The sequence below is a fragment of the Trichosurus vulpecula genome, chromosome 2, assembly GCF_011100635.1.
Source record: "Trichosurus vulpecula isolate mTriVul1 chromosome 2, mTriVul1.pri, whole genome shotgun sequence".
Lineage (NCBI taxonomy): Eukaryota > Metazoa > Chordata > Mammalia > Diprotodontia > Phalangeridae > Trichosurus > Trichosurus vulpecula.
The window spans coordinates 59,006,148-59,023,359 of record NC_050574.1 but is presented as its reverse complement, the minus strand read 5'-3'; the positions used below and the strand labels follow the sequence as shown (position 1 = coordinate 59,023,359).

Below are 17,212 nucleotides of genomic sequence, written 5' to 3'. Positions count from 1 at the left end.
TCAAAGAAAACCCCAGTTTTTTCATGATAAAAATAACCATCCATCAAACGAAGAAGAAAAATCATGCTTAAAGCCACCAATTCCAAATTCTTTAGAGTGTGATAGAAGGAGCAATTATGTTTGTAAATATATTTGGGTTGGGGAATTTCATCAATATGGGGAACTCCCACTGTGGAAACCCCCTCCATTGATGCAGGTTGGCACCTTATCTGTAATTTAGTCTTAGACCATTGCCCCGAGGAATGGAGAAGTAAAGTGATTTACACAAGATCCCAAAGCCAGTGGGTGTCAAAAGTGGGACATGAAGCCAAGTGTTCTTGATGCTAAGGCCAGCCCTCTCTGCAGCACACCACACTGCTGCTTAGACACACACACACACACACACACACACACACACACACACAGAAATATCTATTCATATATGAACATACAAATGCATATATACATACATACATGCATGTATATATGTGAATTTTAAATGAAACAATAACATTAGTCTTTCTATGCCTACTTTTTCCCCCCACCCGTATTGTTTGCATATTGTCTCCCAAATTAGATTATGAGCTGCTGGAGGGCTGGAACTACCTGGAGTGTATCCCCAGCAGTTAGCACAGTGCCTGGCCTGAATCTGGCTTTAGACACTGCCTAGCAGTGTGACCTTGGGCAAGTCACTTAACCTCTGTTGGTCTCAGTTTCCTCAAGGGTGATAACAGAACAGCACCTACCTCAGAGGATTGTAGTGAGGATCAGATGTGACATTTGTAAAGTGACTGGCACATAGTAGATGCTGTATAAATATATATATAATATTACGTTATAATTAAATCACACATAATTATACATAACATATAATCAATAAGTATATTGTATTTATATGGTATAATAACCTTTATTTTATATTATAGATTTTTTATTATATATTTATATTTTACATATTATATATAATATATTTATTATCATTTATATTTAATGACACTTATATGAGATATAATAGATTGTATTAGAATAGTTATGATTATATATTATAAACTTTATATAATATAAAATGAATAATTTCCAGACTGCTTGATAAATGCTTGTTGACTGACTGTGTCCTTAATCACGTTTTATAAAATATAGTCAGCATATACGTGCGTTTTCTCAGCCTGCTTTGTTTTACATCACTTCACACAAAGTCGTTTCGCCTCCATATTCCTCACATTTATCTTTCCTCATGGTGCAATATCATCCCATTAGATGGATGGAGATAGCACGAGGTTTGGAGTTTTAGAGCATGACTCTTCTCTGTATAGATGTGTGTGATTGCAAACACCTAGTCTGTTTCTTTATCTGTAAAATGATAGAGCTGTACCAGGTGGTCACCAAGGACACCTTCACATCTAATTCCTGTGCTCCTACGCTAGGCCACAGTTTGTCCAGTGCTTCCTCAATCTTGGATATATAGGCTGGTTGCAATTTTTTGCTGTAACATAGATTAGGCATTTTTTATATTTTCATATATCCATCCATATGTGTGTATATTTATATCCCCTCCCCCCCCTTTTCATCTTCTTTCAGTGACACCCTCAGGCTTTAGTCCTAGCAGAAGGATATTTGACTCAGAGGTTAAAATGAGATTCACAATTTCCATTGAAAATCGCCAGATTGTTTTCCCAAAAGTTGTCACCTTTTAGTGACACCACCAACAAGGCAGTGGCTTTCCTGTTTCCTCGCAGCCTAGCCCAGAGGCCCAGAGAAAGGAGTACATGTCAATTGAGACTACTGATTACTGCCATCCCAACACGTGAAAATCAATGAGAGAGTGCCCCTTCACATTTCATGGCTCTCTTTGCCAACATGATGGGAATGCAGTCTCTCTGATCTCTGTCTCTCTCTCTCTTTTTTTTTTGGGAGACACTTCTAACTTATATTTTTAATCCTGTTTTATTTGTTACGCCCCATGGTCTGCCATCTTCAGGTTTCTACTTTCTCCTCATGTGAGTTTGGGGAAAAGATTATATTCACTTTCCTCCCTGGCCTTAACCAGCTCAACCCATGTCATCAATGAGACAGCCTGTTTACTAGGATCTTTTTCCAAACATGTGAAACATTCGTATTTGAAAAAAATCATAAACTATGGCTCCTCAGGCTTTCTAATTGATTAAAAATCTAGGATCCTGGAGTTTTTACTGTGGCATTGTGGTTTAGTTACTGTAACTTCAAGCCGATCTTTTCATACCTTGCTGTCCTGCAGGAGACCCAACTTTTCCTTGTGCATTTCACAGGCCTGCCTTACAGTTTGCACCTGCTAATTATGGAAACTCCAGGGTACCACCATCTAGGGGAGTTAAAAAAAAAACACTCATTGCCCACATGGCACAGGTGTCTGTGGACATCTAGCATGATTTTGGCAAGAAATTATAATCCCTCCTGTAGTGGATGTGGGAAGGCACTGGGAAGCCAGACCAAGGCAACTAGGGGACACCATAGTGCACAGAGCACTGGGCCTGGAGTCAGGAAGACCCGAGTTCAAATCTGCCCTCAGACACTTAACTGTAACCTTCTGGATGCTCCCCAAATGGGAAAGCCATTTACTCTCTCAGCTTTAGTTTCCTGAACTATAAAATGGGGGTGCTAGAAATAGCACCTAACTCGCAGAGTTGTTGTGAGGATCAATTGGGATAATATTTGTAAAGAACTTAGCACGGTGCCTGGCACATAGTAGGAGCTTAATAAATGCTTATTCCCATCCCCCTTCTTACGAAGTACTCTGAGTCTGTGTGATAGGGAAGGGCCACTGTCCACTTGAGGCCTTAGCAAGAACTGGGTTAGTAAAGGTATTGAAGGCTAGTGCCCAGTAGTCTGGGATAGCTGACTCATGGAACTGATTGTGACTGTAATACACTGGGTTACACCTGGCTTTGCCCTTCTGGGGACACAAAGATTTCATCCCCCAGATGGCTTTGCTCAGGGAGAGGCAATGTGCTTAGCACTGGATTTAGGAGTCAGACAGTGATGGATCCTGATTAGGACCCTGCCACTAACTAGTGGTGACTGTCAGGGCCAAGTTACTTCCTCTCGATGGTCTTTCCTGGCTGTGGCATTTTGTCATGAACTCCTCTCAGCTCTGATGTTCTGTGCTGCAGGGTCATTTCCAGCTCTGAAAGTGTATTCTAAGGTATTTTCTAGGTCTGACCTTCTCTGGTCTAAGATCCCTTCCAACTATGACTCTCAGTCCTAAGGTCTCTTCTAGCTCAGACATTATGAGTCACATGTTTTTTTTCCAGCTCTGACATTCCTCCCAGTTCTGACTTTCTGTGCTCTAAGGTTCCTCTCAGCTCTGACATCCTGTGTTCTAAGGGCCCTCCCAGCTCTGACATCCTGTGTTCTAAGGGCTCTCCCAGCTCTGACACTTTGTGTTCTAAGGGTCCTCCCAGTTCTGACTTTCTGTGCTCTAAGGTTCCTCTCAGCTCTGACATCTTGTGTTCTAAGGGCCCTCCCAGCTCTGACATTCTGTGTTCTAAGGGCCCTCCCAGCTCTGACATCCCATGTTCTAAGGACCCTCCCAGCTCTGAGATTCTATGTTCTGAGGGTCGTTCCAGCTCTGACATTCTGTGTTCTAAGGTCCCTCCCAGTTCTGACATCCTGTGTTCTAAGGTCCCTCCCAGTTCTGACATCCTGTGTTCTAAGGTCCCTCCCAGTTCTGACATCTTGTGTTCTAAGGACCCTCCCAGCTCTGACATTCTGTGTTCTAAGGTCCCTCCCAGTTCTGACATCCTGTGTTCTAAGGGCCCTCCCAGCTCTGACATCTTGTGTTCTAAGGACCCTCCCAGCTCTGACATCCTGTGTTCTAAGGGCCCTCCCAGCTCTGACATCCTGTGTTCTAAGGGCTCTCCCAGCTCTGACACTTTGTGTTCTAAGGGTCCTCCCAGTTCTGACTTTCTGTGCTCTAAGGTTCCTCTCAGCTCTGACATCTTGTGTTCTAAGGGCCCTCCCAGCTCTGACATTCTGTGTTCTAAGGGCCCTCCCAGCTCTGACATCCCATGTTCTAAGGACCCTCCCAGCTCTGAGATTCTATGTTCTGAGGGTCGTTCCAGCTCTGACATTCTGTGTTCTAAGGTCCCTCCCAGTTCTGACATCCTGTGTTCTAAGGTCCCTCCCAGTTCTGACATCTTGTGTTCTAAGGGCCCTCTCAGCTCTGACATCCTGTGCTCTAAGGGCTCTCCCAGCTCTGACATCCTGTGTTCTAAGGGCCCTCCCAGCTCTGACATCCTGTGTTCTAAGGGCCCTCCCGGCTCTCACATCCTGTGTTCTAAGGGCCCTCTCAGCTCTGACATCCTGTGTTCTAAGGGCTCTCCCAGCTCTGACATCCTGTGTTCTAAGGGCCCTCCCAGCTCTGACATCCTGTGTTCTAAGGGCTCTCCCAGCTCTGACACTTTGTGTTCTAAGGGTCCTCCCAGTTCTGACTTTCTGTGCTCTAAGGTTCCTCTCAGCTCTGACATCTTGTGTTCTAAGGGCCCTCCCAGCTCTGACATTCTGTGTTCTAAGGGCCCTCCCAGCTCTGACATCCCATGTTCTAAGGACCCTCCCAGCTCTGAGATTCTATGTTCTGAGGGTCGTTCCAGCTCTGACATTCTGTGTTCTAAGGTCCCTCCCAGTTCTGACATCCTGTGTTCTAAGGTCCCTCCCAGTTCTGACATCCTGTGTTCTAAGATCCCTCCCAGTTCTGACATCTTGTGTTCTAAGGACCCTCCCAGCTCTGACATTCTGTGTTCTAAGGTCCCTCCCAGTTCTGACATCCTGTGTTCTAAGGGCCCTCCCAGCTCTGACATCTTGTGTTCTAAGGACCCTCCCAGCTCTGACATCCTGTGTTCTAAGGGCCCTCCCAGCTCTGACATCCTGTGTTCTAAGGGCTCTCCCAGCTCTGACACTTTGTGTTCTAAGGGTCCTCCCAGTTCTGACTTTCTGTGCTCTAAGGTTCCTCTCAGCTCTGACATCTTGTGTTCTAAGGGCCCTCCCAGCTCTGACATTCTGTGTTCTAAGGGCCCTCCCAGCTCTGACATCCCATGTTCTAAGGACCCTCCCAGCTCTGAGATTCTATGTTCTGAGGGTCGTTCCAGCTCTGACATTCTGTGTTCTAAGGTCCCTCCCAGTTCTGACATCCTGTGTTCTAAGGTCCCTCCCAGTTCTGACATCTTGTGTTCTAAGGGCCCTCTCAGCTCTGACATCCTGTGCTCTAAGGGCTCTCCCAGCTCTGACATCCTGTGTTCTAAGGGCCCTCCCAGCTCTGACATCCTGTGTTCTAAGGGCCCTCCCGGCTCTCACATCCTGTGTTCTAAGGGCCCTCTCAGCTCTGACATCCTGTGCTCTAAGGGCTCTCCCAGCTCTGACATCCTGTGTTCTAAGGGCCCTCCCAGCTCTGACATCCTGTGTTCTAAGGGCTCTCCCAGCTCTGACACTTTGTGTTCTAAGGGCCCTCCCAGCTCTGACATTCTGTGTTCTAAGGGCCCTCCCAGCTCTGACATCCCATGTTCTAAGGACCCTCCCAGCTCTGAGATTCTATGTTCTGAGGGTCGTTCCAGCTCTGACATTCTGTGTTCTAAGGTCCCTCCCAGTTCTGACATCCTGTGTTCTAAGGTCCCTCCCAGTTCTGACATCCTGTGTTCTAAGGTCCCTCCCAGTTCTGACATCTTGTGTTCTAAGGACCCTCCCAGCTCTGACATTCTGTGTTCTAAGGTCCCTCCCAGTTCTGACATCCTGTGTTCTAAGGGCCCTCCCAGCTCTGACATCTTGTGTTCTAAGGACCCTCCCAGCTCTGACATCCTGTGTTCTAAGGGCCCTCCCAGCTCTGACATCCTGTGTTCTAAGGGCTCTCCCAGCTCTGACACTATGTGTTCTAAGGGTCCTCCCAGATCTGACTTTCTGTGCTCTAAGGTACCTCTCAGCTCTGACATCTTGTGTTCTAAGGGCCCTCCCAGCTCTGACATTCTGTGTTCTAAGGGCCCTCCCAGCTCTGACATCCCATGTTCTAAGGACCCTCCCAGCTCTGAGATTCTATGTTCTGAGGGTCGTTCCAGCTCTGACATTCTGTGTTCTAAGGTCCCTCCCAGTTCTGACATCCTGTGTTCTAAGGTCCCTCCCAGTTCTGACATCTTGTGTTCTAAGGGCCCTCTCAGCTCTGACATCCTGTGCTCTAAGGGCTCTCCCAGCTCTGACATCCTGTGTTCTAAGGGCCCTCCCAGCTCTGACATCCTGTGTTCTAAGGGCCCTCCCGGCTCTCACATCCTGTGTTCTAAGGGCCCTCTCAGCTCTGACATCCTGTGCTCTAAGGGCTCTCCCAGCTCTGACATCCTGTGTTCTAAGGGCCCTCCCAGCTCTGACATCCTGTGTTCTAAGGGCTCTCCCAGCTCTGACACTTTGTGTTCTAAGGGTCCTCCCAGCTCTGACACTTTGTGTTCTAAGGGTCCTCCCAGTTCTGACTTTCTGTGCTCTAAGGTTCCTCTCAGCTCTGACATCTTGTGTTCTAAGGGCCCTCCCAGCTCTGACATCCTGTGTTCTAAGGACCCTCCCAGCTCTGAGATTCTATGTTCTGAGGGTCGTTCCAGCTCTGACATTCTGTGTTCTAAGGTCCCTCCCAGTTCTGACATCCTGTGTTCTAAGGTCCCTCCCAGTTCTGACATCCTGTGTTCTAAGGTCCCTCCCAGTTCTGACATCCTGTGTTCTAAGGTCCCTCCCAGTTCTGACATCTTGTGTTCTAAGGGCCCTCCCAGCTCTGACATCCTGTGTTCTAAGGGCCCTCCCAGTTCTGACATCCTGTGTTCTAAGGGCCCTCCCAGTTCTGACATCCTGTGTTCTAAGGTCCCTCCCAGCTCTGACATCCTGTGTTCTAAGGGCCCTCCCAGCTCTGACATCCTGTGTTCTAAGGGCCCTCCCAGTTCTGACTTTCTGTGCTCTAAGGTTCCTCTCAGCTCTGACATCTTGTGTTCTAAGGGCCCTCCCAGCTCTGACATCCTGTGTTCTAAGGGCCCTCCCAGCTCTGACATCCCATGTTCTAAGGGCCCTCCCAGCTCTGACATCCTGTGTTCTAAGGGCCCTCTCAGCTCTGACATCCTGTGTTCTAAGGGCCCTCCCAGTTCTGACTTTCTGTGCTCTAAGGTTCCTCTCAGCTCTGACATCCTGTGTTCTAAGGGCCCTCCCAGTTCTGACATCCTGTGTTCTAAGGTCCCTCCCAGCTCTGACATCCTGTGTTCTAAGGGCCCTCCCAGCTCTGACATCCTGTGTTCTAAGGGCCCTCCCAGTTCTGACATCTTGTGTTCTAAGGGCCCTCCCAGCTCTGACATCCTGTGTTCTAAGGGCCCTCTCAGCTCTGACATCCTGTGTTCTAAGGGCCCTCTCAGCTCTGACATCCTGGGTTCTAAGGGCCCTCTCAGCTCTGATATCCCATGTTCGAAGGTTCCAAGTTTCCATGAAATTCCTGGGTTGAAATTGCTGGTTACCAAACTGACAATTCTTTGTTTGCTCTGTGTTCATCTCCATATTGGAGATAAAGAAAACTAGGGTCCAGCCCTCAGGCAGGTCACAGTCAAGCCAAGCTGGACCTGCATGCAACCAGATCAATTACCAAGCCAGGCAGTATGGGCCAGATGTCTTAGAAGTTCAGAGGAAGGACAGATGGTTGTGGGCTAGCCCCTTAGAACACACAATGTCAGAGCTGGGAGGAGCCTTAGAACACAGGATGTCAGAACTGGGAGGGACCTTAGAACACAGGATGTCAGAGCTGGGAGGGCCCTTAGAACACAGGATGTCAGAACTGGGAGGGCCCTTAGAACACAGGATGTCAGAACTGGGAGGGACCTTAGAACACAGGATGTCAGAGCTGGGAGGGCCCTTAGAACACAGGATGTTAGAGCTGGGAGGACCTTTAGAACATGGAATGTCAGTGTACAGAATGTCAGAGCTGGGAGGGCCCTTAGAACACAGGGTGTCAGAGCTGGGAAAGAACTTAAAACATCCTATAATTATGACTATTCCACATTCTGTGCTTCATCACAGGATATTAGAACTAGATAATCTAGTCCAACCCCATCACTTTACAGAGAGGCAGCTGAGGCCAAAGATGACCCCTCTGTGCTCACCTAGTCTGTTATCAGCAGAAGCAGGACTAGAGCCAGCGTCTCCTGTGCCCTGGCCCAGAGCTGGATGAGCATGAGAGGAGGTGAAGATGCCTGAATTCAGGAGGCAGCTTTTTGTAGTAGAGAGTAAAACAGCTTGGAGTCATAGAATCTGAGTTCGAATGCTATCTCTGTCACACCCTGTGTGATACCCCTTCCCCCCAGGCCTCAGTTTTCCCCTCTGTCAATCCCCTCCAGCACTACTATATGAACCTGGTCTCACACCTGGATTGTCCCCGGCAATCCCCACTCACCCCGTAAGTTCTCTCTGCCCTCCCTGGCAGGGTCAGAGAGAGGGGGCCACAGTCAGGATGTGGTACTCAAGTGGGGATGGGTCCTCAGGACGACTCTGATCCTGGCAGTTTGTACCTCCACCTCCTATGCCCAGCCCCCAGCTTTACCCCTTTACCACCGTTCCCTGATCTCATCTGTCCCTTCCCCCCATCTTTTCTCACCCCCAGGGAAGAGCTTCACGCTGACCATCACCGTGTTTACCAATCCCACCCAAGTAGCCACCTACCACCGGGCCATCAAGGTGACTGTGGATGGGCCTCGAGAGCCGAGAAGTAAGTGTTTGCAGGTGCTGCTGGTGCCTCCCCTGATGGGGCTGGGGAGGAGGGCGAGGCCAGTGGGGATCTAGCCCCACCCCCAGCAGCTGAGCTCCTGGGCTTCTAGACACAGCCCCTTCCTCAGCCATCTATGGGGTGGGCCTGGAGCCCTACGGAGTGCTTTCAGCACCACTGTGCTGGTGGACAGAGCAGAGCAGCCCCCAGCCTGGGAGGCCACAGGGAGAGGGCCCAAGACTTGGTCTGGGATCTCAGTGGTAGAAGGAGCTCCCAGAAGGGGAGACGTCTGTTGGCATCTTGGCCCTTCACCTAACCATCTAGGTGGCCTGGGGTACTTTTCCCCCCTTCTGGGCCTTCCTTTTCTCTGTGGGCCCAGAGATAAGGAGGGAGTGGGAAACAAAGGAACAAGGAAACAGCCAACATGCTTTGTCCAGAAAAAGATCCAGAGTCAGAGGTGCTGGGTTCAAATCCCCCCTGTGCCATTTGTGACCCCCCCCACCCTGTGACCTTAAGCAAGTCATACAAACTTCACTGCCAGATGAGGACGAAAGAAGGTGACAGAGAAACCTGAGTTCAAGAGAGTGCCATGTGGTAGAAAAAAATCACAGGAGCCAGAGGATCAGAGTTCAAATCTTACTTCTTATGACCTTGGGCAACTCTCAAAACTTCTCTGGCCCTCAGTTTCCTCTTCAGTAAAATGAAGGGGTTGGTTTACCTGAGGAGCATCCATGTGAGACTGGAAAATTAAAGGGCCCTGGAGGTGTAGCTCCCTCCAGTCCAGAGAGGTGGGGGACCGTGGGTGCAGAGCATGGCATGTGCTGTCAGCTGAGGACACTGGATTGGTTTTGCGTAGCTGTTTTTCTGTTAGAAGGGTAGATTGAGGGTAAGGCCACATATCCTGAAGTGAGTGTCGTGGAAACCAGAGGCCCCAGCAAAACTTTAAGAAGTACTTTAGTACCTTGCTTTCCAGTTTGCAATGTGCTTTAGTATTATGAATAGCTAATATTGATATAGCGCCTACTATGTGCCAGGCCCTGCACTAAGTGCTTTATAAATATTCCTGTATTTGATCCTCACAACCCTGGGAAGTAGGTGTGGCTATTATCCACATCTTATAGATGGGGAAACTGAAGCAGCAGCAAAGTTGAGTGACTGCCCAGGGTCACACAGCCAGTGATTGGGGCAGGATTTGAACTCAGATCCTCCTGACTCCAAGGTCCAGATCTCCGCTCACTGTTCTTACCAGTGTAAAAAGTGATTCATTTCACCAGGGCTTATTCTTTCTGGGTCTTGGCTTTTTTTCCTCATCTTAAAAAAAGTACTAGACTAGGTGGTCTGCAAACCCTTGCTGGCTCTGACCCACCATGAGCAAATCTTCCTAGGCCTTCCTCACCCCTCAACACTTCGTGCCTTTGGGCAATGCCCTTAGTCTCTCTGGGCTCGAGCTTCAATAGTCTGGAGTCTCAGTCTCCAAGAAAAGGCAGGTTTTAAGCCAGAGGCTTCCCTTGAAGGGGACCAGAGAGATGGAGGAGGGGGGTGGCTCTGAGTTGGTGAACGCAGGACTAGGAGGCCTCCTCTGGTACCTCCCACAGCTGCACGATCCCAGCCAGAAGGAGGAGGGCACAGGGCCAGGGGGAGCACACAGCACAACAGGGGGCCTGAAGCCTCTGAGGAGTTTTTGACAAGAGGAGGAGGGAAAAAGGTCTAGAAATACATGGAGCTGAGGACAAGAAAGGCTTTATGTTCCACGGTTTCTTTTGCTACTGCCCATCACACTTCCCACACAGAGGCCCCGGCCCTGGGGAGAGTCTCAAAGGGCCCCAGCTGCTCAGAGAGGAGGGAGGTTCAGTTCCCCACACACTCCTGCACACCCATCCCCATGAGGCCTAGCCAAGGAGACTTAGAAGTGGTGTCCACTGGGGTAGAAGCCTCAGCCACTTGTGTGACCTCAGGCAGGTCACTGCCTTCTCTGGGCCTCAGTTTTCTCATCTATGAAATAGGTGAAATGAGCTTGATAGCTCAGGGGCCTCCCAGCTTGGACATTCTGGGTTCTAAGGTCTCCCTCCCAGCATTAACATTCTTGGTTCTATGGAGCCTCGAAACTCTGACATCCTGTATTCTAAGGGCCCTCCCAGCTCTGACATCCTGTGTTCTAAGGGTCCTCCCAGCTCTGACACCCTGTGTTCTAAGAGCCCTCCCAGCTCTGACACCCTGTGTTCCAAGGCCCTCCCAGCTCTAACATCCTGTGTTCTAGGGCCCTCCCAGCTCTGACATCCTGTGTTCTAGGGCCCTCCCAGCTCTGACATCCTGTGTTCTAAGGCCCTCCCAGCTCTGACACCATGTCCAGTGGCTCCTGCAGGTGCCTGTGGTTGGCCTCCATTATCTCCCCCGTGTCCCATGCCCAAGCCAAACCCTTTTCTCTCTGGATCTGGCTCAGGGGTGAACCCTGCCCTCTCAGCTAGGTCAGACCATCAAGGTCTGCTATCCTTCCACAGTCATTTACATGGCAGAGAAGGACCCTGGAAAAGACAGTGCTTGACCAAAAGGGATGACTCCCCAATGATGGAATTTCAGATATTTGGGGCAGAGAATCGGCCTCCTCCCAATTCCCTCAGATCCCTCCAGGCCTGTGGGCTGCTCCAGGTTCTGTGGTCTGATCGCTGCTAAAATGGAGGGATCTGAATTGTTCTCAGAGATTCACAGAAGTGTTTGTCTCAGCTTGTCTCATCTGAGCCTCCCCGAACAGCCCTGCCACAAAGAGCCATGGGCATCTATTGTCCCCATTTGAGAAGTCAGGGGACTTAGCCGCTGTCCCACAGCTACTAGGTGTCTCATCAGGATTTGAACCCAGGTCTTCTGACTTCCAGACCTCGTGGAGCCCTAGACTCAGAGCACAGAAGAGACATCTAGCCCAACCCCTTTTCAGAGAAGGCTCAGAATGGGCCAGTGTCTTAGTCAAACGCCTAGAAAGTAGCAGTCAGAATTCAAACTCAGTCCCTCTGACTCCAAATGCTGTTATTAGTCCATGCAGAGGACCTGAGATTTGCCCATGAGCCCAGCTGGTTTGCCCATGAGTTGTATGTTTGCAAAGAGCTGGTGGCAGCCTTATGGGTATCCCTTCATCAGAGGTCCTCCCGCTTTCCACCCCTCCCTCTCTCACCCAGATCCTCGGCAGTCAGCAGGGAGACAGAAAGAATCCCAGATGGGAACAGAGCTGCCACCTCAGAGAGGAACAGTCTCTCCCTGCACCCTCCCTCCGTCTCTTAGGGCCCATGAGGAGGAGGAAGCTTCTGAGCCTGAGTGGTTCCGTGCGAAGGCCTAGGGAAGAACCTAGCATCTTGTGCCTGAGAATCCCCAGGGAAAGCCCCAAAGACTTTCTAATAACAGAGTAAAGGGTCATGTGAGAACTGGGCTAAAAGGAACAAAGACAGCAAAGCATGAAGGACCCCAAGTTCTTCTGTAAATAGGACTGAGCTAGATCTGAACAAGGTCCTCACCCATGTTATGTTCTAAAGTTCTGTCTCTGATTTTCTCCATCTTACAGTTTTCTCTACCTCTGACTTTTTGTGTTCTAAGGTCCTTCCCAGCTTTGACATTCTGTGTTTTCAGGGCTCTCCCAACTCTGACATTCTCTGTTCTAAGGGACCTCCCAGCTCTGACATTCTGTTCTAAGGCCCCCCGCCCCAGCTCTGACATTCTGTGTTCTAAGGCCCCTCTCAGCTCTGACATTCTGTGTTCTAAGGGCCTTCCCAACTCTGACATTCTGGGTTCTAAGGGCCCTCCCAGTCCTGACATCCTGTGTTCTAAGGGCCCTCCCAGCTCTGACATCCTGGGTTCTACGGGCCTTCCCGACTCTGACATTCTGGGTTCTAAGGGCCCTCCCAGTCCTGACATCCTGTGTTCTAAGGGCCCTCCCAGCTCTGACATTCTGTGTTCTAAGGGCCCTCCCAGCTCTGACATTCTGTGTTCTAAGGGCCCTCCCAGCTTTGACATTCTGGGTTTTAAGGGCCCTCCCAGTCCTGACATCCTGTGTTCTAAGGGCCCTGGGTTCTAAGGGCCTTCCCAACTCTGACACTCTAGATTCTAAGGGCCCTCCCAGTCCTGACAGCCTGTGTTCTAAGGGTCTTCCCAGCTCTGACATTCTGGGTTCTAAGGGCCCTCCTAGCTCTGACATTCTGGGTTCTAAGGGCCCTCCCAGTTCTGACAGCCTGGGTTCTAAGGGCCTTCCTGACTCTGACATTCTGGGTTCTAAGGGTCCTCCCAGCTCTGACATTCTGAGTTCTAAGGGCCTTCCCAGCTCTGACATTGGGTGTTCTACAGTCCTTCCCAGTTCTTAGATTCTCTTCCTAAAATCCCTTAGCTCTGACATTCTGTGTTCTAAGGTTTCTTCCATCTTGTTCTCTGTTATGTTCTGCCTTTCCAACATTTCCATTGAAGTCTACAAACCTATGTTAGGCAGTAAGCATTTATTAGATACCTACTGCATACCAAGTACTGTGCTACACACCAGGGACACAAAGAAAGGCAAAAGACAATCTCAGCCTCAAGGAACTCGCAGTTGAATGGGGGAGATAGCAGGCAAACCACCTGTACAATTAGAATGTAAACAGGCTCAACCGAAGGTGGGCTTAGTTCCCTGTAGTGCTTAATAGAGGAAGGGAAAGGCTTCCAGCAGAGGGTGGTGTTTTAGCTGAGACTTGAGGGAAGCTAGGGAGGGGTGCAGGGCGAAGGGGGATGTTCTAGGTGTAGCCCAGGCACTAATGATTCAGAGATGAGGATGGAATGGTCTGTGCCTTCTGAGAGCCTCCATCCTTGGAGAGAGGGGGAGCTCCTGTATATACAGGTAGGTCTGTCCAAGGTCATTGAAGGAGGAGAGATCCCTGCCAGCCAGGTGGGGAAGGGAAGGGAAGAAAAGGAGGTAGTGCCCGAGCTGAGCCTGAGAGGAAGCTGGAGGGGGACGTAGGTGAAGGCCAAGCTCATGGGACAATTAGGAATCCATTTGGGCTGGAACAGAGAAAGCAGAAAGCAGAATGGGAGATCAGACAAACATGACTGCAGCAGGCAGTCAGGGCCAGGCCAGGCCATTTGTATTTTAATATAGAGCAGAGCCTCTTAACCTGAGCTGTCGGAATTTGGGGAGTTTTTTAATATACATTGTGATCACTGTATGCCAATGTAATTGGTTTCCTTTGTGGTCCTATGTATTTCATTTGATACAGTTAAAGATACAATTCTGCAAAGCAGTCCATAGCCTTCACAAGACTGCCCAAGGGGTCCCTAGCTCATAAAAAAAAGAACCCCCGATCAAATCCAACCTCCTCCTTGCACAGATAAGGAAATTGAGGACCTGAGAGGGGCAAATGACTTGGCCCCAAAGTCACACTTTAGGACCTCCGACACTCAATCCAGCTCTTTGTACCACACAAGGAGGTGAAAGGAGAGGGGAGGGGATGATGGCTTCACACTATTCTTTCATGGAGGTGCAAAGGTACATCTGGGGAGTGGACCAGGTGGCTCTGTTCCAGGTCTCAGGCTGGGAAGGCTCTTAGAACATGGAAGGGAACTTAGAACAGAGTTCTAAGTTAGTTAGTTAGAACTTAGTTAGTCCTAAGAGGGGCCTTAGAAGTATTGAATGTTAGAGATGGAAGCATCCTTAGAACTTCACACATTGGTCTGGAAGAACCCTTAGAACACATAATAGTTAGAGCCAACATGGACGTTAGAACATAGAACATCAGGCCTCACAGCATGCCTCCCTCCTCATTTCTGCCTCCTGGCTTCCTTTAGGCCCCGATGAAAGTCCTCTCTTCTCCAGGAAGCCTTTTCTACCCCTTTTAAAGCTGCCGCCTCCCCTCTGTGGATTACCTCCCATTCGGCCGGTATACAGCTTGTTCACGTGTAGCTGTTGGTGTATTGTCTCCCCCCATAGCTGCGTGAGCCTTCCCTCTACCTGTCCCCTTCAGCCCCTACTCAAGGATGTCAAACTCCCTTCCTGTTCATTGACTTTGGTGCTTCCTTCAAATGGGAGCTTCCACACCACTGTCCAGTTTCCTGCCCTGTTGGCAGTTCATCCAGGCCTTGGCTGGCCTTCCGACTCCCCCAGTTTAGGTGTATCTGTCTGTCGACGCCTGGCTTGCCTCTCCCCCTCCTCGCTTTGGTATTTGGATGACCCCAACCCCAGCAGGACAAACTTGTGGTTTCTGAGCTCAGACATGTTGTCACTGGCTCTCCAACTGGCTTCAGGAACTCCTTGATCTGTCCAAAATTCCTGTTAATTCCTTCCAGTTTTAATCTTATTCCTGCTGCATAATTAGCCCCCCAGATTACAGGACTGGAGTAATCATCAGTGATGTTTCTATAGCGTTTGAAGGCTTTCAAAGCCCTTAATTCCCACCTCCCAGTGAGGGTGGAGAGGGTAAATTGTCATTAGCCCATTTTTGAGGTGGGGAGACAGACACCGAAAGGTTATGTGGGCTCGTCATAGGCCGCACAGACTCAGTTGTTGTGACTGACCACCGAAGAGCAGGCCTGCTCTGCTCCCTCCCCTCTGCTTCCCAGCTTCCTGGCTTCCTTCAAGACTCAGTTTGGATCCCACCTTCTGGAGGGGGCCTTTCCTGCTCTCACATTCCTTCTCTTCTCCGTGTGTGTCTTGTATGGGTCTAGATATTTACGTGTTGTTTCCCCCATTAGAACATAAGCCTCTTGAGGGCAAGGACCTTTCTTTACTTGAGCCTGGCAAACAGTAAGAGCATATTAAGTGCTTGTTGACTGTGTCACATCCTGGGTCCCTGGTTCCGAAGCTTCCTTTGTATCTTCCCCAACCTGACCCCCCCGCCCCCGACATCCTGACTCCATCGGACAGTGTGGGAGAGAGATGGAGACAATGGCATAGCCTAGAGATGTCACCGTGGGCTTAGTGCTCAAGGTGTTAGGGAAGTCAGACCTCTGTGCCTGGCTTTCCTCACCTGGACAGTGAGAGAGAGAGAAAAAAAGAGAGAGGAAGAGAGAGGAAGAGAGAAAAAGACACACACAGAGACAGAGAGAGGGGCAGGGAATGAGAGGGAGAGAAAAGAAAGAAAGAAAGTGAGACACTTTGAATCTGTGAGTCTGGGACAGTATCTTAATCTCTCCTAAAACACTCCATGTCCTGGGCTCCTTGGGTGACTAGTCAGAAAGCCCATGGGCCCCTTCTCAGAAGGAGGTTTTTAAATTCATAAAATGCATGAAATCAGGAAGACAGCTGGGCTTGGAGTCAGGAAGATCTGAGTTGAGATCTGCCATTCGACACTCCCTAGCTTTGTGACCCTGGGCAAGTCACTTCAACTCAGTTTGCCTCAGTTTCCTCAACTGGTAAATGGGGATAGGAATAGCACATACCTCCTAGGGTTATTGTAAAATGAAACGATGTTTGGAAAGTGCTTAGTGTAGTCCCTGACACATAGTAGGTACTATATAAATGCTGGCTGTCATCATCATTATTATTATCTTGAAATACAGTTATCAAAATATTTTAAAACAAGTTCATAGCCTCTAGTTAAAAACTCCTGTCCTGTGACACCCTTGAGGTATTTAAACCCTACCCTCATTGTAACACATCAGACACCATCACTTGCCAGAAATGCCAGTGGTTAGTGCCTACATCACTGGGCAGAGAGTCAGTAGACTTGGTTTGGAATCCACCTCTGGCACTGACCAGCGGTTAGATGCCAGTCAAGTCCCTTCCCCCTCTGAGCTTCATTTTCCTCATTCATTCAGTGGTTCTAGCATTACCTGTACTGTCTCCATCACAGACTCATTATAGTGAAGAAAGTACTTTTTAGACCTTAAAGAGCTCAGTGTGAACCACCACCACCACCATCATTTCCCCTTTGAACCCAGTTGTCTGTGTTTCACCTCACAGTGTTTTTATTCAGCTGGGGAGGATAAGTAAAGGCTTCCTTGAAGAGATGACACATGAGGTGTATTTTATGGGCTGAATGGCTTGTGACCCTCAGCATCCAAGTCTGATCTTTATTCTTGGAGAACTCTCCTCCCCCATGGAGAGACATGACCTCTGCCATCAGGGAGCTCTCAGTCTGTGGGGAGGAGATGGTCTCTAGTCCGCCCCCCCAGATCAGCCCCCAGGCTAAGGGAGGGAATGATTCCCACCTGCTTAGGGCTCTGGGAGATGAATTCCTCCAGCATGCTGGCTTCTGGTTGCTCTCTTCCCTGCCCTCCATGACCACCCTCAGAGTGAGCCGGCTAGAACCAGGACCCCCAGTCAGTGTTACCTGGAGGGACTGTGGGGTGCCACCCCTTAAGGCCTTGTGAGCCTAGGCAATCACTTGACCTTTCACCATTCTTGCCCTGTGGGGGAACTTGTTCTCAGAAGCCTAAAGGACCCCAGGTCCCGTAGATGCTGGTCTCATCATACATAGGACCCTGACTGGGTATATTCCCTGCTCCTTGCTCAGAGAGAAGAGCATAGAGTCAGGAAACACAGATCCCAGCCCTAGC

General features: G+C 49.5%; 1 protein-coding gene across 1 annotated transcript in view; it reads left to right on the top strand.

Annotated features, from left to right (window-relative positions):
* Positions 1-17,212, top strand: part of LOC118835308 (runt-related transcription factor 3-like) — a 47,365-nt gene that overhangs the window by 9,395 nt on the left and 20,758 nt on the right. Inside the window, exon 3 of the mRNA XM_036742500.1 lies at positions 8,612-8,716. Coding sequence (XP_036598395.1) covers positions 8,612-8,716 — 105 coding nt within the window. The remainder of the gene's footprint in view (positions 1-8,611; positions 8,717-17,212) is intronic.